This window comes from Prionailurus viverrinus, chromosome C1, assembly GCF_022837055.1.
Source record: "Prionailurus viverrinus isolate Anna chromosome C1, UM_Priviv_1.0, whole genome shotgun sequence".
NCBI classification, from domain to species: Eukaryota; Metazoa; Chordata; class Mammalia; order Carnivora; family Felidae; genus Prionailurus; species Prionailurus viverrinus.
This window is the reverse complement of record NC_062568.1, coordinates 168,432,160-168,459,079: the sequence shown is the minus strand read 5'-3', so window position 1 is coordinate 168,459,079 and position 26,920 is coordinate 168,432,160. Positions and strand designations below refer to the sequence as shown.

At 46.5% G+C, this 26,920-nt stretch overlaps 1 protein-coding gene across 1 annotated transcript in view; it reads right to left on the bottom strand.

Annotated features, from left to right (window-relative positions):
• FYB2 (FYN binding protein 2) overlaps nt 1-22,846 on the bottom strand; it is a 129,107-nt gene extending 106,261 nt beyond the window's left edge. Inside the window, exon 1 of the mRNA XM_047870744.1 lies at nt 22,514-22,846. Within this exon, the coding sequence (XP_047726700.1) occupies nt 22,514-22,846 (333 nt within the window). The remainder of the gene's footprint in view (nt 1-22,513) is intronic.
• Between the last annotated feature and the right edge of the window lie 4,074 nt (nt 22,847-26,920).

The window sequence follows — 26,920 nt, the reverse complement described above, 5'->3', positions numbered from 1 at the left end:
ACAGATGCTGGAGAGGATGTGGAGAAATGGGAACCCTCTTGCACTGTTGGTGGGAATGCAAACTGGTGCAGCCACTCTGGAAAACAGTGTGAAGGTTCCTCAAAAAATTAAAAAGAGACCTACCCTATGACCCAGCAATAGCACTGCTAGGAATTGACCCAAGGGATACAGGAGTGCTGAGGCATAGGGGCACTTGTACCCAAATGTTTATAGCAGCACTTTCAACAATAGCCAAATTACGGAAAGAGCCTAAATGTCCATCAACTGATGAATGGATAAATAAGTTGTGGTTTACATATACAATGGAATATTACTTGGCTATGAGAAAGAATGAAATATGGCCTTTTGTAGCAATGTGGATGGAACTGGAGAGTGTAATGCTAAGTGAAATAAGTCATACAGAGAGAAAGATAGATAGCATATGTTTTCACTCTTGTGTGGAGCCTGAGAAACTTAACACAAGACCATGGGGGAGGGGAAGGGAAAAAAAAGAAAGAGAGGGAGGGAGCCAAACCATAAGAGACTCTTAAAACTGAGAATAAACTGAGGGTTGATGGGGGATTGGAGGGAGGGGAGGGTGGGTGATGGGCATTGAGGAGGGCACCTGTTGGGATGAGCACTGGGTGTTGTATGGAAACCAATTTGACAATAAATTTCATAATAAAAAAAAATTTAGAATCCCTATCGATAGCCCTTCCAACATCATTCCCGATGATCTCTTCCACCCTATCTCAGCCACCACTCTCCATGGATGGATACACTCTAGACTTTGTCTTTACCAATAGCTGGACTATCTCCAGCACATTAGTTTCAAGGATCTTCCTCTTAGATCACCATCTCTCCTCTCACCCATTTGTCTGTTCTGGTACCCCAGCTCTAGCAGATTGCTGGTTCCACCATATGAGTCCCTGGGCCCCAGGACTTCTTCCCTGTCTACTCTCCCCTGTAGCCCAAAATGTCTCCTTCCTCAGACCTTGGTTGGCAATGTTTTTAGATCTGGCCATGCATGGGAATGTCCTGAGGACTTCTGAACCTGCCCCACTGACACAGACTCTATGGGGGAGGGGGTGCCCATATTTTATGAATCACTTGTTTACTGTATAGTCAGCTCGGCATCTGGGCCAAGGAGTAGATTGGGAAACATGTCTTGTAGCATCTCATCTGCATATCTCTTACAGTCTCATGCCTCTCACTACTTTCCATGTCCTACTGCAATTACCCGAGTAGATGCCCCACCTTCCCAAAGAGTCTGTGAACTCTCTGAAAGAAGACAGAAAAACAAACTTATCTTGGTAGAGCTGACAGGCTTGAGTATGATGCTTTACTCTTAATAAGTCCACAGGATTTGCCAAACTAGTACTGAATTTAAAAAAAAAAATGAATGGATTTCTGGGGTAATGACCTAGAGGAAATGTTCTTTAAAAGGGCTCTCTTAGAGACCTACAAATTAAATCCATGCTAACGATGCATCTTCACTGCAGCTTAAATCACATCCTCCTCTGTTAAAAATCTTTCAATGGCCCCCATTTTCCTGATGATAAATTACACATTCCATCCATACACACAGGCCCCCTGATCTTCTCCTGTCTCCAACCCCAGCTTCATTTTCCACTACTTCCTGCCTCTAACTCACCCCGTCAGTAAAACTGGACTTGCCTCCCGTGCATTTGCTCATGCTGTTCCCTCAGCCTGGAATGGCATTTCCATACTTAAGTGCCCAGGTAAACTATTCATCTTCTGAGATTCAGATGAGCAATCAACCCATCCCAGAAGCCTTTTCCAGCGCTTAGGCTGGGCTAATACCTGCTCCCTGCTTTATAGCACTCTCTGTTTACCTCTGTCTTTCCATTTATTTAATTTTATTAAAAAGCATCCATCTATGTGTCTGATTTACCTGAACCCCACTCATACTGATGTCCTCGGGGCATGGACCAGACTGTACTCTCTTCCACTTGTTTCTGTCACTACACCTAGGTCCACAGAGTGTAGATGACAATATTTTTAAAAAAAGAATTTTGTTTAACGTTTATTTATTTTTGAGACAGAGAGAGACAGAGCATGAAAGGGGGAGGGTCAGAGAGAGGGAGACACAGAATCTGAAACAGGCTCCAGGCTCTGAGCCATCAGCCCAGAGCCCAACGCGGGGCTCGAACTCACTGTCTGTGAGATCATGACCTGAGCTGAAGTCGGACGCTGAACCGACTGAGCCACCCAGGTGCCCCAGATGACAATATTTTTTAACTGAACTGATTAGGAAGCATTTATGGACAGAGGGACTGTGGAAAAATTAGGAGGAATTCTAGGTAAGAGAATATGAAAAGTGCATTGAATTCTGTGTATGTTACATCTTATTATGTTAGTATGGTTCTAAGCACTGAGCATAGCAATATGTGCATTTTGTCTCAATTACTGTAATCCTTACAACGGGCTTCCCAGCTGTGCCCCAGAGGAGGAAAAACCAAGGATCAGAGTTTCTGAACCTTGGTTAGGTCTGATACAGTAGAGGAAATTTTTAACTTTTCTTGTTTATGGGCCCTGCTCCAAGGGCTCCTAGGGAAGCTCTACGTTTACCTAGGTCAAAATGACCCAGCAAAACCTCAAAGCATGGACTCTATTTCTGCCCTGAACACACATTGTACATCTACTCTGTTAAAAAAAAAATAACAAAAAAAGGAGCATTCCAAACATAAACATAAGAAAAAACCCATAAGATTAAAGTCATACAGCCTTGCACAAGCTAAAAGCATAAGATAAAGTCCATAACTTTCTGGAATGTCTTTGCTCAGGATGATTTGTAACTCTTTATGTAAAAAGAAAAACATATATATAACCCTGCACCAAATGTTCCTTTTTCTGAGCACTCTCTTGTGTGTGAGGATTGTGTATCCCAGGCTATCTTAATTTGGGCTCAAACTTTTTTACCTTTAACATTTTTTAAAAAAATGTTTAGATGTTTATTTTTGAGAGGGCGCAAGCACAAGCAGGGGAGAGGCAGAGCGAGAGGGACACACAGAACCAGAAGCAGGCTCCAGGCTCTGAGCTGTCAGCACAGAGCCCGACACGGGGATCGTACCCACAAACCACGAGATCGTGACCTGAGCCAAAGTTGGACGCTTAACTGACTGAGCCACGCAGGTGCCCCTCTTGTTACATCTTGAAAAAGATCTGTTCGTTTTGCATCCACGTTTCATGTGGCTAATGAGTGTGTGAGCCAAGCATAAGGAACTCAGCCCTGATGCCAAAGCTTGTGGGGTGTGTGTGTGTGTGTGTGTGTGTGTGTGAGAGAGAGAGAGAGAAAGAGAGAGAGAGAGACAGACAGAGACAGAGACAGAGAGACAGAGACAGAGAAAGAGAGACAGAGAGACAGAGAGAGAGAATAGACTTTTTACTTTGGAGTGAATTTACATTTATAGAAAAGTGGCAGAGAGGAGCGTGCACGGCCTCATCCTGGTAGCTAGCATGATGCACAAGCTGCTCGGTGTGGCTCCGAGGACGGGGGTCAGTGATGTTAAAATTAACTCTGCTCTAGCACACCTTTTCTGCAGTGACAGGTTTTCATTGGTCTGCTCCCAAATTTATCCAACAATTCTCTGTTGCATGCCTACGATGGGTCACATAAGTGAAGAAGACAGACACAGGTCTTGCCGTCATGGAGCCCACAGTCTCACGGAAAAGACGGACAAGGAAACAGACAACGGGTCCCCACAGCCACGGCTGTGACAAGGCAGCACCAGGTGTGGGAAGAGGGACACTTAACTGGGTTTGGGGAGCACAAAGACCTTCCTGGAGAAAGTCACTGGTGGAGAACAGGCTGGGGGGCACTTGGGACAGAGGAGACATTTGTGGGACCGGAGGCCTGAGAGAGCCTGCCAAGTGTGGGGTCCACAGTTGGTTGAAATGTGAGATGGGGAAGGAGAAAAACCAGCCTGAGTCTGCTGAAAGGCCCTGCAAGCCATTAAAAACAAACTTAACACACATTTGCCTTTTATGGTTCAAAATACTTTCGCAGACCATACAGGCACAGGGTGAATTAGAAATTGGTATTTTGCAGTCTCGAAATCCCCTCAATCAAGACATGAAACCCTCAGGCATGGGAGGGTGGGGGGTGGTGGATCATGACTCGTTTGAAACCAACAAGGTTCATAATGCCTTTTAGGAAATCACAAAACAAAACCTCCCTCAACAACAAAAGACCACTTGGGTTCCAGATATTGCTCCAAGATACTGAAATGTGGTACAGGTGAGGGTCTCAGAGGACAAATTAGGTTACACATTCTCAGATGCTAAGTTCAAAGGGGCGCCAGGTAGACATAGCAGCCTGAGGAGAAGGTCCCAGAGTCAGCCCCGACGATCTGTATGCACAGGAAAGTCTCCAAACTACCCCCCCATCCAGCCTCCCCATTACACTCCCCCCGCTCGTTCAGCACTGCAATTTGGGGCAGGAACAGGGAGGCTTCCCTAGAAACTTGTTACCAGCAAGTTGGAAACATCAGGGCGTCCTTATTTGAAGAGGCTTCCTGCCCTCCCCGCTGCCCTCTTGAGCCCTAAACAGAACAGTCGCTCAGTGTCCTTTGGGTTCATGACAGTTTTATTTCAAGTGTGATTTACTGAAATTTGAAAAGCGAAGGGCTGAATAACTCCTTTCAGCACCTCACTGCCTTCACCCTCCAGCTTATGATGTAAACTCCTGAGCCAGCACGGCCACGTTCATTTCTTAGGTTCACTCTTCACGTTTGAGTCCCAGTTGCAGGAAGAAACCATCAAAGAACTCAAAGACACCACTCCAAAGGCAACTGGGACAGATTTTACAGGTGATAGATGTTTTTGTTTCACTTTGTTTTTTAAATAAGAGAAAGCAGCTTCCGTCTGGTCTTCTGTCTGGTCAGTACCTTCCTTCTCCAGTCACGGAAATGGGCATCATCTCTAAGACCTGGCGTGCCACTGTCACTCTTGTCACGTAGTGCCATCCTCCCCCACCCCCCCCACCTGCACCCCATTCACTGAGATTGTACCACTGCAACGGGTGCTTTGCACATCGAAGCACAGATTCTCCTGACAACCCGGCAGGGCAGGTGTTATTATCCTCATTGTAGAGCTAAGCAAACAGGCTCGGAGAGCAAGCAGCTTAGCTTAGAGATTAAAAACCATGCCGTAGACTTCAGAGTCAGCGTTCCGATCCTGGCCTTTTCACTGTCAGCCAGGGGGGCTGAACCTTACTTCCATTCCCTGGCTCTTGTCAATAACATGGCAACACTAACAAACACTAACACGTTTACACTGTTGTTGCCTGTTAATTTGGGCAAACCACAGCGCTTGCTACACAGATTTTATACAAATGCTAGATAACTATTATCATTAGTTGCTAGTCGAAGTTGCCTCATTATGAAGTGGTAAATCTGGATTTAAAAACGAAGCCTGGGGCACCAGGGTGTCTCCGTTTCGGCTCAGGTCATGATCTCACAGTTCGTAAGTTTGGGCTCCACATGGGGCTCTGCACGGATAGTGCAGAATCTGCTTGGGATTCTCTCTCTCTCTGTCCCTCCCCGGCTGGCACACTCTCTCTAATAAATAAAAATAAACTTTAAAAAAAAATAAAAAATGAGGTCTGACTGCAAAACTCAAGCTCTTCCCATTCTCCCACGTTGGGTTAGTCCCTTTTCAGACATCGTCTTGCTTCCTCTTTCACTATGGGCAACGGAGAAGTGATGGGCTTTGTCTTACGGATGAAGACACTACAGCTGCAGGGGCCAAGTCACTGGTCCACAACTGGAGAGCCGATAAACTTCCAACGAGGCCTTCTGCCCTCCCTCCCCCAGCTCCAACACACCACCACAGCCTCAATTGGTGCCTGGAAACAGTCCAAGAATGCAAAGGAAGAGCCTTCCCAAGTCCTTATATCTGAGGCGAAACTTCTTCAGCCAAAATTGATGCCTGACAGTCTGTGCTTTCTACATGTGCATTCTGTTAATCCCCTAACCAAAGCTCGGAATCTTCTTCACTCAAAGAGCTAGAGAAGGGGTGCCTGGGTGGCGCAGTCAGTTAAGCGTCAGACTTCAGCCAGGTCACGATCTCGCGGTCCGTGAGTTCGAGCCCCGCGTCACGCTCTGGGCTGATGGCTCGGAGCCTGGAGCCTGTTTCCGATTCTGTGTCTCTCTCTCTCTCTGCCCCTCCCCTGTTCATGCTCTGTCTCTCTCTGTCCCAAAAATAAATAAATGTTGAAAAAAAATTTTTTAAGAAAAAGAGCTAGAGAAGCCAGAGCCACTCGTGAGGGACACTTACAGCAGCAATTACTTGCAGGCCATCCCTGGGAAAGGCATCGCACCAGCTCCCAGTTTCCTTACCTTGGGAGGGCAGCAGCCGTGCGGGGCTAGTGCCGCATTTGGCAGCCCGACTGTCTCCTAGGAAAGAAGCACCCTTGGCCTCTTGGCGGGGGGGAACCTTGAACTGATGGAAATTACAGAGAAACTGTGTGCTGTGGTAGAAAAGCATTGACCAGAAGGGTCCCAGGATCCACTTTTGGCTCTTTCACTCACTAGATGGGTGTTGAGGCAGGCAGGCACTATAGATATCTTCCCTGTGGAAGGGATAACGGATCCCAGACTTACCGGATGCTTCCTGCAAGAGTAACTGTCATCTCTGTCTAGCCTTCCCCCCTTTCTTCTTCATTCATTACCTTATTCGGTCAACAAATGTTAATCCCCTAAATCAGACACGAACCCACCCCACCATGTTGCACATCTGGAGGGACACGAGCCACACATTGTGTGATCACACAGATCACTCTCACAGATTGCCACGTGAACTGCTCCCCCAGGATTTGTGTGACTCAGGGGCCCCACTGCAGATACAGGCAGGAAGAGTGGTGACCAAGTATTCTCTGCCCTCATGGAGCTTACCAGCAAATGGGTTGTTTTAAAGGTCAACAAATTATTCAGTCAGTCATTCATTAATCGAGTGCCTATTATGTACTAGGTCACGATCCAGGCATGTGAAGATACATTGTAAAGTACAATACAGGTATATTACTAACAGTTTATTTTCCTCTCACCTTCCCCTCTAAATACTAATGGTTCTAGAAGCTTTCCTTCTTATCTCCCCTAGGTTCATCTACTGCACTGAATGCACTCTTCTGTCTCCTATTCACCTTTGGGTTTCCTAACATAGTGCCTGGATCAGGGAAGACACTAAGTATTTGTTGGAGGACTGCATGCCTCCATGCCTTTGCACACATTTCACTCTCTGCCTCAAATGCTCTTCTTCCTTTTTATGGACCAAAAAAATATTTGTCTTGCTTCACTCAGCTCCGTTGCAAGTCTCTGTGGAAGCCTTCCATCAAGTATGCAGCAAGAGGTGGTGATTTCCATGTGTTCCAGGAGCCCGGGTGCTCTCTCAACTGGAGTGTTTGTAACAATGTTACTGTCTCTCACATTTTTCCCCTTCTTCCCTATGCTAAGAGCTACTTCACCGGCAGCAATAAAGAATGTGGGCTTTGGGGTTGAAAGATTTTAGATTAGAATCCTAGCTCTATGAATTCAGGCTCTGTCTCTACAAAGCTATTTCAGTTCACTGTCCCCTATTTCCTGATAAATAAAATGGGCATACAACTATTCCTATCATAGAACTGCCATAGACATCAATGCCGGCCAGTGCCTAGCACAAAGGAGGCCCCCAGCAATGATATTTTGATAAGGACAGTTGGCATATTGATAATGAGACAGATGAGGAGGAGGAGAGGGATAACGATGTTGATGAGGATCACGGTGATTTTGAATATGATGAAATGATTATCTGTGACAATGAGTACACACTTAGGAAACATGCACAGAATTGGCCTGATGGTCTCAGATAGAAAAAATTCCACCTGTTCTGACAGGTGGCCATTTGAGTTGCCAATAATAGAAATGCTTCCATGTTGGCCTCCCTCTTCTTCTGAGGTGCAGTATCCATGGGTTTTCTTGGAGCTTTCATTCTAGTCTACTGCTTGGTCCTACTCACTTTGTGAAATGACCCTATGAAATTGCCCTCTCTCCCTCATTGCTCTCTCCATTCTCCCACCTTGTACCCAGCCAAGCCAACAATACTAGTTCAGAACAATGGACAGCAACACAGGCCCTTCCCTTCGAGCATTTAGCGCTGGTTTCCTTGAACTCCATCCATGAGCCCATTTTTACTCACTCCTGGAGGCTGAGGTTTCTCTTAGCATACGGTCAGCTAAATATGGAAAACACATTGGGGTACCTAGCAAGGAAAAAAAAACCTGAGACATCAACTACATGGATATAGTCTTGAGTTGATCTTATGGGTGCCGGGTCAGACTTTTTTTACTCAGCTCAAAGATACCAGCTTGTGGTAAACAGCCAAAATAGTTGAAGGGCAGATTGAGTCAGGCTCTGCTGACTAGAATGCATGGCTGCATGGAACATTAAATGAGATTTTGTGTGTGTGCGAACTGACAAGAAGAAATAATAAGGCTTTAATATCAGATGATGCTGGGAGAAAGAAAACAATCATAGGCAATTACTTAGCTTTGAGAGCAGAAAGATGAAAAGGAGGAGGTACTCTTGCTTTCTGATTTTTACGATGTATAACCTTGGGTACTCAAGAAGAATAAGCTTCTGACTCATTGAGGCTAAAATGAAAATAGAAATAATACTGGAACCAATCCAGGGTTGGAGTACTTATATGTCACTCTGATCTTGAAGAAGTCACTCAGCTTCGTAGAGCCTCAGTTTGCTCATCTATAAGATAGGATCCCTTATGGTTTTACAAGTTTGTGGTAAGGATAGGAAATCCGCGAGTCTGGCTTGGTACTGGTCAGAGCAAACAGTCAACAAAATCACGTTGACCAAGTTAACATGCATACATGAAATTTGTTAACCACAATCTTATACAACCGTATAGAAATTATTTCTTGCAGAACTTATCATGACCCGAGAAAACAAATTCTTGACCAACTGAAGATATAAAATCCCATTTTTGGTAATACTTGAAATACTAATAATTGTATTTGTCCTGTCTACTTCATGAGGTTCTTCTTATGAGTATCAAATAAAATGAAATATGACAATACTCTGAATACAAATAAAAAAAAAACAGAGGCTCTTAAATACAGAGAACAAACTGAGGGCTGCTGGAGGGTGTTTGGTGGGGGGATGGGCTAAATGGGTGATGGGCATTAAGGAGGACACTTCTTGGGATGAGCACTGGCTGTTATATGGAAGTTATGAATTACTGGATTCTACTCCTGAGACCAAGTCTACACCGTATGGTAACTAACTTGAATTTAAATAAATTTTTAAAAGAATAGTGTCTTGGGATAAGACACTGTTTGAGGCAGTTGGAATATTCAACATTAAGTCTAATTTTTAGAAAAAATGAAAAAAAAAACCCACCAGAATCCAACAAAGACTCAAGATATTATCTTTGAGTATGTATAAATGCTGTGGAGCTGACAGGGAAGAATTTTCCAGATGGAAAAGCTCAGTTAACCCTTGGAACTGGCTTACCAAAGAGAAGGAGTTGGGATGTCAGTGTCTCACACAGCACCTACCACATGGAGAGTACTCAAAAAACATACACTAAATTAATGAGTGGATGAATAAACCTCATGGCGAGTGTGTGGGGGATAGAGGGGGATGGCTTAAAGCAAGACTTTGTAATGATTCTATGACCCTCTATCTCAAACGTTGAAATGAAGCAATTCTCTAACTACATACCCTCTGGCTCATAAGCAACATGAGGAGAAGGGCTTAGTTAACTCAGCCCCCAGGGAATCTTTCCTACCAGCCACCATGCACTCTTGACCCTTGTACTTCTCCAGTGCTGTGTGGAGGACACAGTCCTCAGCAGGGACATGAGGGTCTCCACGTTCCTCTTCTGCCACTGTCCCTTTATCCGCAGACATGCCATGCTGTTTCCTGCCTCAGTTCCTTCGCATACACTGTTCTGTATGCCTGGAATGCCTTTCCCACTCTACCCCTTGTTGTCTGGTGAACACTTTTCATCTTTCAAAACTAGAATAAAAAATTATCTCCCTTGGGAAAGCCTTCTCTGATTCATCCAACTTGAGTGAAGACATTCTTAAAAAAATTTAATGTTTATTTATTTTTGAAGGAGAGAGAGAGTGTGAGTGGGGGAGAGGCAGAGAGAGAAAGAGAGCAAGACAGACAGACACACACACACACACACACACACACACACAGAATCTGAAGCAGACTCCAGGCTCCGAGCTGTCAGCACAGAGTCCGACGCGGGGGCTCAAACTCACAAACTGCAAGATCATGACCTGAGCCGAAGTCAGACGCTCAACCGACTGAGCCACCCGGGTGTCCCAGGTGAAGACATTCTTAAAACATTCTTCCTGTCTGCTCCCTCAGTCAGTTGAACATACGGTACTGTCCATATTACATAATAATTGTCCCATGGCATTTATTATAGTACTTTTGTACATCTTTCCTATTAAACTCTTAGCAGTTTGAGGGAGGTCTAAATTAGGTTTTATTTCATAGGCTCTTGGTACAACGTCTGTTAACTAAGAGATCTCTGGGGTCAGATAGGCTTGGGTAGAGCTACTGGACCCATCACTTAGTTGGGTGGCCCCACCCACCCAACTAAGTTTAGTCTCTCTGCCTGAAAACAGGAACAGTAATGTTACATATTCTTGCCAGGCTGTTGTACAGATTAAAGTATATTATTCACAGGAAGGGCTAAGCATATTGCCTAGCCCCAAAAACATCATCTATTGTCATCATTGTGTTTAACCATTTAAGCCATCAGGAGAGAGAACAGTGAGTAAGAAATAGGCACTTTCTCTTCTGTGGAATTTATGATCCAGAGTGGGAGAAATTAAATAGCTACTTACACACTTTTCCTTTTCTTTTTTAAACAACTAGGACACATGCTCTGAAAAACAAGACAGCACTGGGGCGAATAATGGTCATGGTAGTCTAGGACTGTGGGAGGCTAAACAATGCCCCCTTCCAAAGTTGTCCCTGCCCCAATCCTCAGAACTTGGGGACAGGTTACCTTACGTGGTCAAAGGGGATCTAGGAATGTGATGGAGTTAAAGTTCTTGACATGAAGAGATTCTCCTGGAGCATGTAGGTGGGTGCAATATAACTCTAAGGGTCCTTATAGGAGGAAGGGAGGAAAGTCAGAGTCTTAGAAGAAATAAGGACAGAAGCAGAAGTCAGAGAGAAAGGAAGGTGCTACGCTGCTGGCTTTGAAGCTGGAGGAAGGGGCCATAGCCCAATGACTGTGGATGGCTTCTGAACTGAAAAAGTTGAGGAAACCCGTTCTTCCCTACAGCCTCTAGAAGAACGCAACCCTGCAGACTGACGTGAGACTCCTGACCTCCAGACCCGTGGGAGAATGATATTGCAGTGCTTTGGGCTGCCAACTTTGTGGTAATTTCCTACAGCAACAATAGGAAATGAACATACGTGCTCTGCAAAAAAACACTCTGGGGTATATAGTGGCTAGATATACCAGAATCTCAGTGATTTCACGTAACGGTCTCTCACGCGCATACACACACGCTACATGCCCAACAGGAGTGGGAGGAGCTCTGCACCCAGTGACTCAACACGTAACCCGCAAGTCATGGAGTCAGAATGTGAACCAAACGTTTGACTTGAGGGTGTTAGTCACGCAGTACTATCCTACCACAGTTTGAGCCAGAGAAGCATCAAGAAACACGGAGACAAGCCATGAGTGGTTTCAAATTCCACTTGGAGTAAAGCCGTGGGTTTACCAATAAATAAAACAAACATCACTCATCTTATTGACTTCCCCGTGAGCCAGACATCTCCTTTGCTGCCAGGGATAAAGTTTTTCAGTGCACGCACTCAGAGTGGTAATTAACGGATAACCTTTGACTCAACACACCGTCTTATAGGTGAAGACTCTGAAGACTTGCCCCAAGTCACACAGACATACTGCCAAGGCCAAGACTGGTTCTCGAAACAGAACTTCTTCCACCTGCCTCAGAGGAAGAAGTGAATGAGAAAAAGGCATTTCATGTAAATCTTTGGACGACCTTGATAAGTTATCCCCCCATGCTATTACTCTACGATTTCAGACCAGAGACTTGATGTTTAGAGTTAATGCCCTGAAGGGGGTGGAGTTTGAACTTGAATTTCTGGAAGCCTCATCCACGCACCTAACCTATACTACGCAGCTTCCTGTGTGGATATGGCTCTCTCTCACCCCATGCTGGTGGCCAAGAAAGGCAGTAACTGAGATTTCTTCTCAGCCCTCACAGCCCCCAGGTCCACACTGTATTCCTGGGTTGCAGTGGATCACAGGGTTTTACCCGTAAACCTTCCTAACAGGGAGTCTAGAATTTGAATATGCTTGCCCACTCCAGTCTTGCAAAGTTAGAAGTCAACAGAAAGGTCTTCAGCACTACTAAAGCTATGGGAGGTTTATACCCGCCCCTGAGGTAAGGAGAAACACCTTGACCTGTAGGTAGTTTAAGGAGTTAACTGGGAAGTATTCTAACAGTTGTAGCTATACTCTGGAACAACCTTTTAGATGAAGGATGTTACCAGGCTCTGCTTTTCTGCTGGGAGAGTTATCACTGGTTTTCATCGTGAATGCACGCCTTGAAGGGAGGTCTTTTCTGAAGGAGAGGCTTGAGGGACAGTACGAACGTTCTATGTCACTCCACCTGTGTTTCCAAGCAGAAACTCAGGGAAATGGTGTCCTTGCATTTCATGGCTTTGGTGTGTAAGAAGGCATCTCCTTTTTATGCCAACTCTGTGCCTTCTGTAGGAGGATACCACTATCCAGGAGTTTCTAGGGGAAGACAAACTCTTGCAGAGAGTGCCCTTGAACACTTCAGCTCTGGGTTTGACTCCTAACATCACCACCAACTGGCTGTGTGTCCTTCAGCAAGTTACACAACCTCTCTGTCTCTCTCAAAGGCAGTGCTTTCTCTAGAGCAGCTGTGAAGTTGATACATATAAAAAACTTAGGATCATGCCCAACATACATAGGTGCTCAGTGTTTGCTGTTAATAACAATGAGGAAAGCATGCAACCTTAAAGAACTTCTTTCTTTGTCTAAAACGGGGATAATTTCTCTTGCAGGTCACTTGTGAGGTTTAAATGAAACAACACATCTAGGTGCAGGGACTGGAAGAGTGGGTCCTTCACGGATACTTTCTTCCTTTTAGGGACCTTAGTTCAACAAAGCAGTCACTCAGCATGACACTGCGGTGGGCATCAAGGGGAATTAAGAGCACAGAGTTGGTGAACATGTCTACGAGCAATTTATTTTTGTTTTTTGTTTGTTTGTTTCATTTTAATGAAATCCAAGCTAGTTAACATAGAGCGTAATAATGGTTTCAGGAGAACCCAGTGATTCATCATTTCCGTATACCCCCCAGTGCTCATCCCACCAAGTGCCCTCCTTCATGCCTATTACCCATTTAGCCCATCTACCCTCTCCCCACCCCCACCCAACCCAACACCCTTCCAGCAACCCTGTGTGTTTTCTTTGTTTTGGAGAATTACAGAACCAGGGATTAAAGTCCTTTGCTCATGACACAGAGTCAGAATGAGGCAGAAACATCCCAAATGCTTTCAAGGTCTCCACTGTTGAGCTCACAAGGGACTACCTGGCACACGAGAGCAAGGTTGCATGGACACGTTTTTTTGTTTTTTTGTTTTTTTTTTAATTTTTTTTTTCAACGTTTATTTATTTTTGGGACAGAGAGAGACAGAGCATGAACGGGGGAGGGGCAGAGAGAGAGGGAGACACAGAATCGGAAACAGGCTCCAGGCTCTGAGCCATCAGCCCAGAGCCCGACGCGGGGCTCGAACTCACGGACCGTGAGATCGTGACCTGGCTGAAGTCGGACGCTTAACCGACTGCGCCACCCAGGCGCCCCTTTTTTTTTTAAATTTTTTTTTTCAACGTTTATTTATTTTTGGGACAGAGAGAGACAGAGCATGAACGGGGGAGGGGCAGAGAGAGAGGGAGACACAGAATCGGAAACAGGCTCCAGGCTCTGAGCCATCAGCCCTGCATGGACACGTTTGATGCTAGGTGTTTTTCCCGATCGGTCATCTCATTCATTACTTCCTAATTGCCAAGTGAGATAGAGACCCAGTCTCAGAGATGGAATATTTGCCTAAGGGCACACAGGCATGAGTGGCAGGGACTAAATGTAGGCGGAGGTCTGCAGACTCCCGAGGCAGTGCTCCCTCTTGCGTAGCATAACCTGGAGACAAGGCTCCTGTGCGTGTGCTCGGAAACAGCACCGTGAGAAAGACAGGAGACCCATGGGCACCTTTTTCGGGGTGTGGAATACGGCACTTCTGTGTTGATCCTTTAAACGTTTAAGTAATGCTGCTCTGTTTTTACATATGGACTTCGAATTGTTAAAGAAAAAAACCAAAAACCCCTCAACTATGATTTTCTTAAGATCACATGCTGATCTTTGAGACGAGCTAATGGCTGGTTCACAAAAGGTGGGGGAGGCAGGACTCCAAAGGTGGTCTGAATTCTCAGGTCCTCTCTGCTCGAACTTTGGGTTGGGAAATTTTGCTGGAATCAACAGCTATGAATACCTGTACAGGATTTTATTTTCAATGGTACTAGCAAATATTTTATTCTATGTCATTCTCATGGACAAAATATCAAATAAATATTACTGGACACATTTAGAAACAGGAATGCTGAACCCTAGAGAAGATCAGGGACTTGTTCAAGGCCACCTAACAAGGGGACGGAAGGACCAGACTTCAATTCAAGTCTTCTCGTTAAAAAATCTTTAAAAAAACCTCTGATACACCACTCACTGTGATCACGACAAACTGGAACCAGGTTAAGAATGGTCAAATAGGGGTTTGATTTCTGATTCTGCCTTTTCTGTGACACAGAGAAGATGAAAATAGTGATAGTGAAGCACAGGCAATAAGACTGACTTTTTCCAGTATCAGGGTCCAAAATTGCTTAATTATCGTTTCTGAAGCACCTTACTTTGTCACTTCTTTGTATTTGGTATGTGCCAAAAGAATGTTAGGATCTATCTTTATAAATCACCCCAAGAGACTGCTCTTTGAGATTTCTACAGGTGAGAAAAACCAAATCCACAAAGTCAGTGGTCAGGGAGGAACAGGGACTGTGGTCCCCGGGTCACTTTCGTCCATTTCCCATGCCCGGTGGTAAAAAGGACTTCTCAGAATGCTTCTCAGAAGAGCTAGGCACAGCTGTGTTTAGAGGGGTCAGAATAACAACACGGTGAAAGACACCGCCCAGACCGATGGGGGCGGGTCACCCAGTATCCACATTAATTCTCTTAATTTATTGGTAAGGTCCATGGAGGAGCTTGGTGGGGCTGCCATACAAGGCACACCAGACCACGCGGCTGGAACAACAGAAACTGATTGCTTCACAGTGTTGGGAGACTGAAGGCTGAGATCCAGGGGTCCTTGTAAGGGTTCCTTGTAAGGGCTGAGGGAAGGGCCCGTCCCAGGCCTCTCTCCATGGCTTCCCTTCACTCTGCCTTCACTCCGGGTCTCTGTCTCCACTCCTCCTATGTATCAGGACACCGGCTGTATTGGATGAGGCCTCGCCCTAACAACCTGACCTCTGTAAAGACCCTACCTCCAAAATAAGGTCACCTTCTGAGGTAGTAGGGGTTAGGCCTTCCACATACGGCTTTGAGAGGATCGCACACAATTCAAGGCAGAGCAGTTCGTGTATTATTACAGCTTGTTGCTACTTTAGTGTGTAGAATTACCTGCCTTTTGAGCTGTTCAAGCTCTTTATGTGTATTCACTTATTTAAACCCCGCCTGGAGGCCAAGAAGTAAGTGGGACCATGATGTCCCTTTACAAATGAGGTAACTGGGGGCACAAAGAGATTAAGTGACTGGTTCAAGGCTGAACAGTTAGGAAATGATACAGCGCGGAGTGGAACCAGTCAGGCTGCCTCAGAGTCCCTGCTTTCAGGCACCAGGCTGTGTCACCCCTGTGAGCAGCACCTAGTCCCCGCTCTCCAGGATCTCCCAGTCCGGGCCTGGGTCTGTTCAAAGGGCTGAGGTCTTGCAAGGTGAGGAGAGACCATTTGTGACTAAGGGGCTAGGAAGCCTTCTCGGGGAGGTGGCAGCTGAGCTGAGTCTTTTGGTTTGCTTTGTTTTTAATTTTATTTCTTTTGAGGGAGGGGGAGGGGCAGAGAGAAAGGGAGAGAGAGAAAAGCACGAGCAGACGCCATGCTGTCAGCACAGAGCCCAACATGAAAGAAATCATGACCTGAACCAAAATCAAGAGTCGGACACTCAACAGACCACGCCACCCAGGCACCCCTGAGCTGGGTCTTAGAGGAAGTGGCCATGAGCATTCTGGAAGGAAGAGTGTGCACGTGGAAGACACCAGACTGGAGCCCCAGGAGGCTGGAATGGAGCTCACAGGGCAGGTACCGGAACACCCCAGCTTTGTCAGCCAGGCTCAAGGTCTCGGGCTCTACTTCACAGAGAGTGGGGAAGCCCGGAGGAGGACTCAGCAGGGGAGGGATGTGATCGGATTCGCCTGTTAGAACTATCTCCAGCGGAGAACTAAGGGTACACACGCTGGAGCAGGGAGGACTGGACTCGATGTGAGGGTCACGAACTCCTGGGGTCTGGGACATGGGATCACACCGGCCGGCACAAGGTCAGCCCTGCAGGTGAGCCGGTCACTCAGCTCCTTACCATCGAGGACTAGACAACACAGTTCAAGGCAACTAGTTCTTTGCAAAGACAGGAGAGATGTGGCCAGTCTTTCAGAACTGTCAATACCTGAGTCATCTTCCCTTTCCCCCTCCTCAGAAATTCTTCTGGGACTCGTAAGAAACCTCACCCCAGCAATCAGATCTTAATCAGCTCACACTGCTCTCCCAGGAACAAGCTCTCAACAGCCGGTCCTTTCCAACACCATCCTCCTCCATTGGCTGGTCCGCTTTTTTTTTTTTTTTTTTTTTAAACGTGTACCCTGTCTTGTGAGTTACTACTCATTAAAAATCGTATCGTTCAGGAAAAAAACATCAAAAAAATAAAAACCCTTTGGAATTGTCCTTGAGGGCTTGCTAAGTGGTTTCAAAGGCATTCAGAACCTGGGTTCTAGACTCAGTTCAGTCAAAAATAAGCCACTGGTAGGGGCACCTGGGTGGCTCAGTTGCTGAAGCATCCAACTTCAGCTCAGATCATGATCTCAGGGTTCACGAGTTAGAGCCCCACATCAGGCTCTGCACTGGCAGCTCAGAGCCTGGAGCCTGCTTTGGATTCTGTGTGTCCCTCTCTCTCTCACCCTCTCCCACTCGTGCACGGTTTCTCTCTCTCTCTCTATGGCTCTCAAAAAATCAATAAACATTAAAAAAATTTAAAAAAAAAATAAGCCACCTGTGACTTTGGGAAAGTCCTGCAGTCTAAGAGTATCAAAGCATGACAAGACTTTGGGGGACATTCAGTTCACTTTCCCCATTTTGGAGGTGAAGTCCTATGCAGTGCTCTTGGCTTAACAGGATCAAGTGCATATGCTAGTCAGTCCTTCAATATCTGAACCTCTTGGAATTTGGCCATGTTCTTTCTCTGTCTCCCTGTCTCTTTCTCCCTCCCCTTCTCCACCCAACCCCTCTCCCACTAGTTCTTCTAAGGAGCCAGGGATGGACCCCAACCTGGGTTAGGCACCCATTCTCAGTGCTTCCCATCAAAACTTAGAGCTTTCTTCATCCCTCTGTTTTTCATTTAATACTCAAATTGTTTTCTTGACATTCTCCCCTGCAAGACCGAGTAACTAGATGGCATCTAGAATAGACAGGCGAGAAATTCTATGAGAGGACCTGGCTCACAGAAGAGGTTTGATAACCACCTATCAGATAATCAAAGAGTAGGGCCTAGTGATCTGCTGTCTCCAGGTTTACTATCAAAATTAACAAGAACAGTCACGGAGCATCCACTGTATGTGTTGCACGGTAAGGAAGTCGCTACAAAACGTGTTGCCAAACAGACCCATGAAAGGATGCTCAACATCACTCATCATCAGGGAAATACAAATCAAAACCACGATGAGATACCACATCACACCTTATCAGAGTGGCTAAAATTAACAACTCAGGAAACAACAGATGTCGGCGAGGATGCGGAGAAAGGGGAACCCTTTTGCACTGTTGGTAAGAATGCAAACTGGTGCAGCCACTCTGGAAAACAGTATGGAGGTTCCTCAAAAAAATTAAAAATAGAACTGCCCTATGATCCAGCAATAACACTACTAGCAATTTATTCAAAGGATATAAAAATGCTGATTCCAAGGGGCACATGCACCCCAATGCTTATAGCACTATAAGTAAAAACCCTTTGAAATTGTTAGCCAAATTATGGAAAAAGCCCAAATGTCAACCAATGAATGGATAAAGAAGATGTGTGTGTATACACACACACACACACACACACACACACACACACACACACACACGAATACTACCCTGCGATGAAAAAGAATGAAATCTTGCCATTTGCAACAACGTGGATAGAACTGGAAGGGATTATGTTAAACAAGATACGTCAGTCAGAGAAAGGCAAATCCCATATGACTTCACTCATATGTATAGTTTGAGAAACTTAACGGATGATCATAGGGGAAGGGAAGGAAAAATAAGATAAAAACAGAGAGGGAGGCAAACCATAAGAAACTCTTAAACACAGAGAATGGGTGACGGGCATTGAAGAAGGCACTTGTTGGGATGAGCACTGGATGTTATTGGTTAGTGGTGAATCACAGGAATCTACTCCTGAAGCCAAGACTATACTGTATGTTAGCTAACTTGAGAATTAAAAATGTCTTGCCACTTTTCCCCAGTGGGCCCCAAGTTTCCCCATCTTTAAAATGGGAGTTGTTTGACCTCTTGGTCTTTGAGCAATCTCCCAACTCCTACATTTTGTTTCAAGAACTTGCTCAAATCACTTGACTATTAAGAAGCAGAAGTAAACATCAATACTGGTCTGTCAATTACAACTCCAATGCTCATTCATCAAAACTCAAATACTATTTTGTAAGCATCCCGACTGAAAAGCATTCCCAGCTCAAAAATGCTAGGATTCTCTTTTGCCAAAACTGTGTGACTAAGTGCAAACTTACCTGGTTGAGGGAGTACACTGAGGTATAACCTCACTATAGGTTTGGAAAAAGACTCCTCAACCTTTCTGTCTGGGTGCCTAAACTATGTAACAAAATATATTCTTATAGAATTCCCTTGAGCCTTCTTTGGGGTGGGGTGGGGGCGGATACATTTAGTACAGCCAAAACACCGAAGGATATCTAATTGTTCAGGTATCTATTTTTTAAAAATATTTACTTATTTTGAGAGAGAGTGCAGAAGCAGGGGGAGGGGCAGAGAGAGGGGGAGAGAGAGAATCCCAAGAGGGTTCCCTGCTGTCAGCATGATGTCCATTGCGGGCTCAATCCCACAAACTGTGGGATAACCTGAGATCCAGAGTCAGACGCTTAACCAACTGAGCCACTCAGGCACCTCCACTTGTTCAGGTATCTATTGATGCAGAAGAAACCACTCCAAAACTGAGTGCCCTAAAACAATAAATTATTTCTCTGCATCCTACAATCTTCTGAAAGATTAAAACTGATGCCTGATCTCCTTGAAAACCTGTTTAATCTTAAATCACCTCATTCAAGTTCTCCCAGGTGCTCAGGCTTCACACCTTGGAGTCACAGATGATTCATTCCCACCCCCCACCCTCCACAAATCCTTCGGACTCGACTCTCATGATGTATCCAGAATCTGACCATTTCTAGCCACCATTACTAACACCCTGGCCTGAGGCACCATGCCCTCTTGCTTGGTGAGCCAGAGTCTATGCTTGCACTCTTGATCCATCATCTATTTTCAAAACAGTAGCCAGGTGATCTTTTTAAAATGTAGGCTGGGGGCACCTGGGTGGCTCAGTCGGTTGAGCCTCCTACTCTTGTTCAAGGCTCAGTTATAATCCCAGGGCCATAGGACTGAACCCCATGTTGGAGCCTGCTTGGGATTCTCTCTCTCTCCCTCCCTCCCTCTCTCTCAACATAAACAAACATTTAAAAAAACAAAACAAAACTTAAGCTGGATCATTCTATTATGCCACTCAGATCTCCCTCCCTCTGAGAGGAAAATCTGAAGTTCCAGGGACCTGCAATGATCTGACCACGCTCGGCTTTCTCGACACCAGCCATTCTGAACAGTTTGCTACTCCTGAACACACCAGAAAAGCTTCTGCCGCAGGGCCTTTGCATTCACTATTCTCTCTCTCTGGAATATTTTCCCCTAAGATATCCACATGGCCAACTTCCTCACTTCCTTCAAGTTTCTGTTCAAGTATTACCTGTGGAAGCTGCTCTTAAAACTATCCCATTTAAAATAGGCTCACCTGCTGCCTCGACATCCCTACACTCTTCCCCGCTTTGTGTTTCTACATTGGAACCACTGTGATCCAACCTAATATATGCGTATAACATATCTATGTATATTATAGATGTTATTACATAGTATTTATTATACATTCTATATAAGGTATAGTATTATATATAATATATATTGTATAATGTCATAAACATACAGTATATGTTTTCTCCACTAGAGTAGGTTTTATAAAGGCAGCATTTTTGGCTGGCTCATTGCTGCACCTGCAACAGCTTAAATGGGCCCTGGAAACACAGCACAGGTGCCCAGGACAAACAGACTGAAGTGACGAATATTGTGTTGACTTGTTAAAAATAAAACAAAGTCCTTTTTTTTTTTTTTAATGTTTATTTTTGAGACAGAGAGAGACAGAGTATGAACAGGGGAGGGTCAGATAGAGAGGGAGACACAGAATCTGAAACAGGCTCCAGGCTCTCAGCTGGCAGCACAGAGCCCGACGTGGGGCCCGAACTCACGGACCACGAGATCATGACCTGAGCCGAAGTCGGAGGCCTAACCGACTGAGCCACCCAGGCGCCCCCAAAATCCTCTAAGAGGAGAAGGGACCCATATTTCTCTGATTTTTCCCCCTTACATGAACAGAAAAAGTTGCATAACCACATTAGCTAAAGTGCCCTTTGTGTTTGCTTTTTTTTTTTTTTCCTAAATTGCCTAACGTTCTGCTTGTTTTCTTGTTATCCTTGCTAGCGATACCTGGCTTACAGCTGGCACTTAGTATTTGTATCCGTGCTCCAGCTCTGCTACTGACCAGATGTAGGATACTGAGCAAGTGACATTCTGACCATCAGTTTCATCCCCCCCCCCTCCATATATATACATGTATGGATATAAACATGTATATGTATAAACAAAGGGGTAAAAGGCATCGACCTCACGGTGTTGTCCATGTAGATAAATTCAAACAGTGGGTGCCATGCAACGTCTTGGTAGATGAGGGAGGGCAAAAGAGACAAGCGTTTCTTTTTCTTACGACCACAGTACATGTATTCAGCCTGACTTTCTTCCATCGGGGAAGAGCTTCTGGAAAGTTGCTGGGCCACAGGTTAGAGGGAGAGAGAATTCAGAAGGGAGATGGAGTACCAGCGTGCCCTTGCTCACTCTGTTCCAAACTCAGCTAGCTGGACTGCTCAGCCAGAGAGACAAGTCTCATGCCAGGGCGGGACAAAAGGGAGCTTTTTCTGACAGGTGACAGCTTTGAAAAGGGTCCTCTCTCCCCATTTAAAACCAAACCCGTGGGAGGGAAGCCACAGGATTCACAGGAGGAAACGGCTGGACTCCAAATGTATATTAAGGAACATCTATAGCAAAACAGCTCCCTGTCCCCCTTGGAAAGAAGCTGACTTTGAAGAGGGGAAAGAAGGGAGTCGAGAACGGGAGAAGGAAAGACAGGTCAGGGAGCTGAGCGATTCTGCAGGCCTGCAAACAGCACCTGCGAGGAGAGGAAGTCCACCTGGGCTGTGGGCTCGCCACTCGCCCACAGGTCGTCTCTAGTTTAATAAATACCTCCAACCATCTCACAACCCAGTGATTCTCCTAGTAATCCTATTTTATGAGCGAGGAACCCGGGGGGCTCAGGAGGATGAACTCACTTGCCCCAGACCACAGAGCTAATAAGGAGCAGAGCCCACAATGACGCCACAAGCCACAGCAGTGCACCGGGCAGTCCTGCCCTCTGACCAGGAAGCCCACTAATCATCAAGGGACCGGCCGGGTCCACAAGGGCAAACAAACAGAGAAAGGCCAACAGGCAGGTACACCCAGGCTGGGGGAAGAGGTGAGAAACCCAGCTGGCGGGGTGTGAGCCAGGACCCCTTGTGCCACCATCCGGAGAGCCTCTGGTCCCCTCACCCTCGGAGAGTCGGGGAGGCGATGCAGAGCACCCAGTACACGCCCTCCTTTTGTCCCCCCTGCTCGGGGGAGCAGGGCCCCTGTGAGTCTTCTGGAACCGCACTAGCCCCACACGTTTACTTCTCCCCGGGAGGCAGAAACAGCCCTTTGCCACCGCTGTCTGTTGGCGGGCACTAGAAAGAACACAGAGAAAGCCGGCAAGCCTTACCCCTTCCATGGCCTTCCTCCGAAGAACCGACGGATCCTTTGGGAGACGAACGCGGCTTCCCAGAGCGGTATCCTGGGGCCAAGACTGCTTTAATTTGCCTGCGTCCGCCAGGGAGCAATCACTTCCCAGAGCCCCGGACACACCTGGGCCCAGGCTCCCCCCACCTGCCCCACCAGGGCAGCAGCTCCTCCCTCTCCGGGGGATGGAGCTTCCCGGCCCCAGGCTGGGCGCAGACCCGCCTCCATCCGCCGCCGCCGAACTTTGCAGGGCACCCCGCACCTGCAGCAGGGAAGGGGTCCTCCCTGTCCAAAGACCCACCAACTGGCCCTTCATAGCTAGTGGCTCTCCCCCAGGCTGGCCCAACAGTCACTCTACAGAGGAGTTCACTTTGTGTCCCAGGCAGGAGGCACGGGGGAGCGGCTGAGGAACAGGGAGGGGGAGGGAGGGGAGGTGGTGGCAGGGCGCCTGTGAGTACCTAGCGCTCCGGCTGGGCTGGAGGAGGTAATCTCCCTTAGTAAGTTACTAACAGCCTTGGCCCAACCCCGCCCCTGAGATGGTTACTTAACTTCACCTCAGGCTCCCAAAGAGGACAGAGAGTACCAAAGCTTGCAGGGAGGGGTGGTGGGGGCCAGAAAGGGAGCTGCTATCGTGGAGCACCTGTTGCTGGGCTGACATTATCGCATATGGATACATTCTTACTTTAAATCCTACCACACCCTTGGGAAGGGCAATTATTCTCACCTAAATGGCCAGGAAACTGAGGCTTAGAGAAATCCCATAACCTGCCCTGTAACCGTGGTCACATAGGCAGTAAGTTGAAGGATCAGGGTTTGAACCTGGGCCTGGCTGTCGCCAAAGTGGTTTTGTTTTTCTGGTGTGTGTGTCAGGGGTGGAGTAGGAGGGTGGAGGAAGGGGTTTTTGCTTTTGTTGTTTTGACTACTGGTGCTGGAAACCCAACCCTCATTTCACAGTTCTCAAGAGCTCAGGGCTGCCCGGGGTGGGGGTGGGGGGGGGGTTGCTGCTTGAAGCAGGTCTCTGTGATTTCTCTTTTGTTAGGGCTCAGCTGGAGCATGAAGCTGAGGGGGAGAGAGGGGGGAGGGGGGAGGGGGAGAGAGGGAGGGGGGTGGGGGAGAGGAGGGAGAGGGCAGGTGAGGAACGCCCACCTGCATGGTTCTCATACCTGGCTGATCGTCACAGCTGCCAGGGCATCTGTTAAAAATACAGGGTCCAAGTTCCCAAGGCGGACACGAATCGTCTCTAATCTAGGGTCTGGGAATATGGGTTTTAGGTAAGCTTTTTAGGTGTGTTTTAATAACTAATGACTTGCCGTAAGATCTGTCCTCTACATCATGAGCCTCCACGCCGACACACACGCATACCCACGTACTAAAATAAACACTTCTCAAGATGATAATCACTCTTCTATGGGCGTGATCATGCTGTTACTTTCTATTCTTCTCTGAGCCATGATGTGCCGTTCAATTTAAAAAATCAGTGGTCAGCACACCTCACTGCATTGATTTCTTAACTCCCTTTGATCCACGCTGCAACTCTGCTCACAACCAGCTTGGAGGTCCGTTCCTCCAACGAAACAGGGCGCAGGCCAAAAACCGTAACTTTCCCTCTCACCCTGTCCTCCCTTCTGTTCAAGGCGATGAAGTCTTGTATACATTTGTAAATGATAAGACGGAAGGAGCTCTTTGGAGAATGAGGAGCCCTCCTCCCAACAACAGCTGGCAGTGGGGTTGTCAAATTCCCTTTGCTGTTAACGCAAGCACTCCCCCGGGGGGGGGGGGGGGGGGGGGGCTTCAGACCCGCTTGCAATGGTGGAGGCAGCAGGGGAGGAGGTCGAAGTGGGCGGGGCTGAAGGGGGCGGGGTTGAAGGGGCGGGGAGTGGGTCTCGAGGGTCTCCCTTCCCCGCCCTTGGAAGGACTTGGAGCTCTGTGGTTTTCAGTCTGGTTCAGGACAAGTTTCAATGGAAGGCCATAGGACGTAGTAGGCATCAATCATTGGTAGCTGTTAGGAGTGTTTTGCAAGTAGGCAGGCCTAAGGACCTGCGGAACCCCATAGGATCTCTTATTACCTTATGATCCTCTAGGCCCTAGACCCAGTTTACCCCTAGCTGTTGGCCTCGGGAATGTCCACGATGCAGCCTCTCTGAGATGTGTGTTCCTTTTCTATAAAACTAGGTGAGAGGACCGGCAGTGCTGGCCCAAGGGTTTACGTGCCATGTGAACATCTCTACCGTGCTGAGCATTACATAAGCACCAAAGATATCCTTCCCCTTTTACCACCCTCTCTCTGCCTCAATTCATGGTGGCCGTGTCAGTGTCGACATGCATATGCTATACGTGGGTGTACAAATGATGTGACTTTGTTTGATTTCCCTGTAATGATCCCATTTTGCTTATACGCCCCCATCCCATGGCGGCAGATCCTTCAGAACTCATATGTGCTTACGCTGGGAGGAGGGGGGGAGGCGGTAGAGACAGAAAAGGGAGATACAAGGTACAGACGTGGTGGGGAGGGTTCTGGCTGTGAAATCAGGGGGTTGATCGAAGTTTAGCCAGATCTCATTACACTTAGGAATGAATAACTCAATCGAAAAAGAAGAATGAGATCCTCTTACACATACAAGGTGCTTGGGTGGCCTGCCTCGAGCTTCAGACCAGGACTCTCCCCATGATCTCCACTTCATCATGGACAAGGAAATAACTGACAGACTGGTTTACTGCCGGCTGGGAACAGTGCCCCAGCCCTTAAAAACGTCACTTCATTTAGTCCTTATCATGACCCTGGTTTTTCCAGCTGAGGAAACTGAGGCACGTGGGAGTTAAACACCAATCTGGGGAAATGCAGTTGGCAAGTGGAAGGACAGACATTCCAACCCAGGCAGTCCACACTTACCACCACTCTGGTTTTTTACCATTTAAATTTTAGAGAAACACAGAATCTGAAATAAACACAGAATATGAAAGCTTAAAGGTTTCTTCAGAGCGATTTTTTCCAAACCCAAGTCTGAAAGAAGTCAGCAGAAAGCTTAGCAGAGACTTGGGCAAATTCTTGGCAGATATTTCTAGACATTTCTGTCTCTCAAGGCTCTAGTTTCAGTTTGCTCCTCTTGATAACTGGGGATGATGTGCCAAACTCTCCAACGAGGTCCATTTTTTAGTACACTGAGCAGTAGAAATCTGTACTTACATCACATTCCTTTTTGGAAAAAAGTTTTATTTATTTTGGAGAGAGACAGAAAGTGGGGGGAGGAGCAGAGAGAGAGGGAGAGACAGAGAATTCCAAGCAGGCTCCAAGCCTCGATCCTGACATCATGACCTGAGCTGAAATCAAGAGTCAGGCCCCCTGAGCCACCCAGGCTCCATCACATTCCTGATGCTTGCTTTCGGTCTCACATACTGCCTGTAGCTTTGCAGCGTTTCCATTCACGTCTGTTTTTCATTTCTCCGCAAACACACAGCCTATACTTTGTGCCATAAGTAATGGTTTGTAGCTGAGTACTCTGATATAAAAAAAAAGGATTTAAAAATATCTGAAAATGGGAAATCGTGTACATCCAGCTCTTTCTAGGGTGAACTTTGAGCACTCTATGTTAGTACGATGACAAAGCCAGAGCACGTAGATTGATTGTCAGAATTAGGATGATACCGCCGAAGCAACCTATTATTAATATTAAAATTATTATTGGTTCCATGAATCATTCCTGAGGATTTCCAGTGTAAGTGTAATTTATTTATGTATAATTTATATCCCGACTATTTTCAAAAGGGAGAGAAGGAGGAAGAAAGGAACTTAAATTTATTGAGAGTCTGTCGTGCCACACGCTACAGAGTCCGCATATATTTTCTGCCATTCCTCATGACAATGTGGTGAGATCATTGGTGTTATCTGAGTTGATGAGTAAAGAAAACGAAGCTTAGGCAGGTGAAGGCAAATGCCCTGGCTATGTGGAGTACGGGTCTGCTTCTCTGTTTGGATCCACCCAGCCCTCTGGCTCTGTCCCCCACTCCATGCTGCCCCCAGAAGGCGGTGAGGGAGTGAGCAACACAGAGCCCAGTAAAACAGGATGTTTATGAGGGAAGATGGTAGCCGTGCAGAGGACAGAAGGGATGGAAAGGTACGAAGGGATGGGTAAACGGTGCAGAAATGGGGGATGATAACTGCAAAGTGCATAATGATTGGAAGGTACGTTATTTCAGGATAAAATGCCTAAAGTTAGCTTGGGAGGTACGTGGGCTCATGAAAGGGTCTGCTTCCTTTTCACCAGTGTGAGAGCTGGGGATGTAGCGACCTTTTATTTTTAAAAAAAATTTTTTTTCAACATTTATTTATTTTTGGGACAGAGAGAGACAGAGCAAGAACAGGGGAGGGGCAGAGAGAGAGGGAGACACAGAA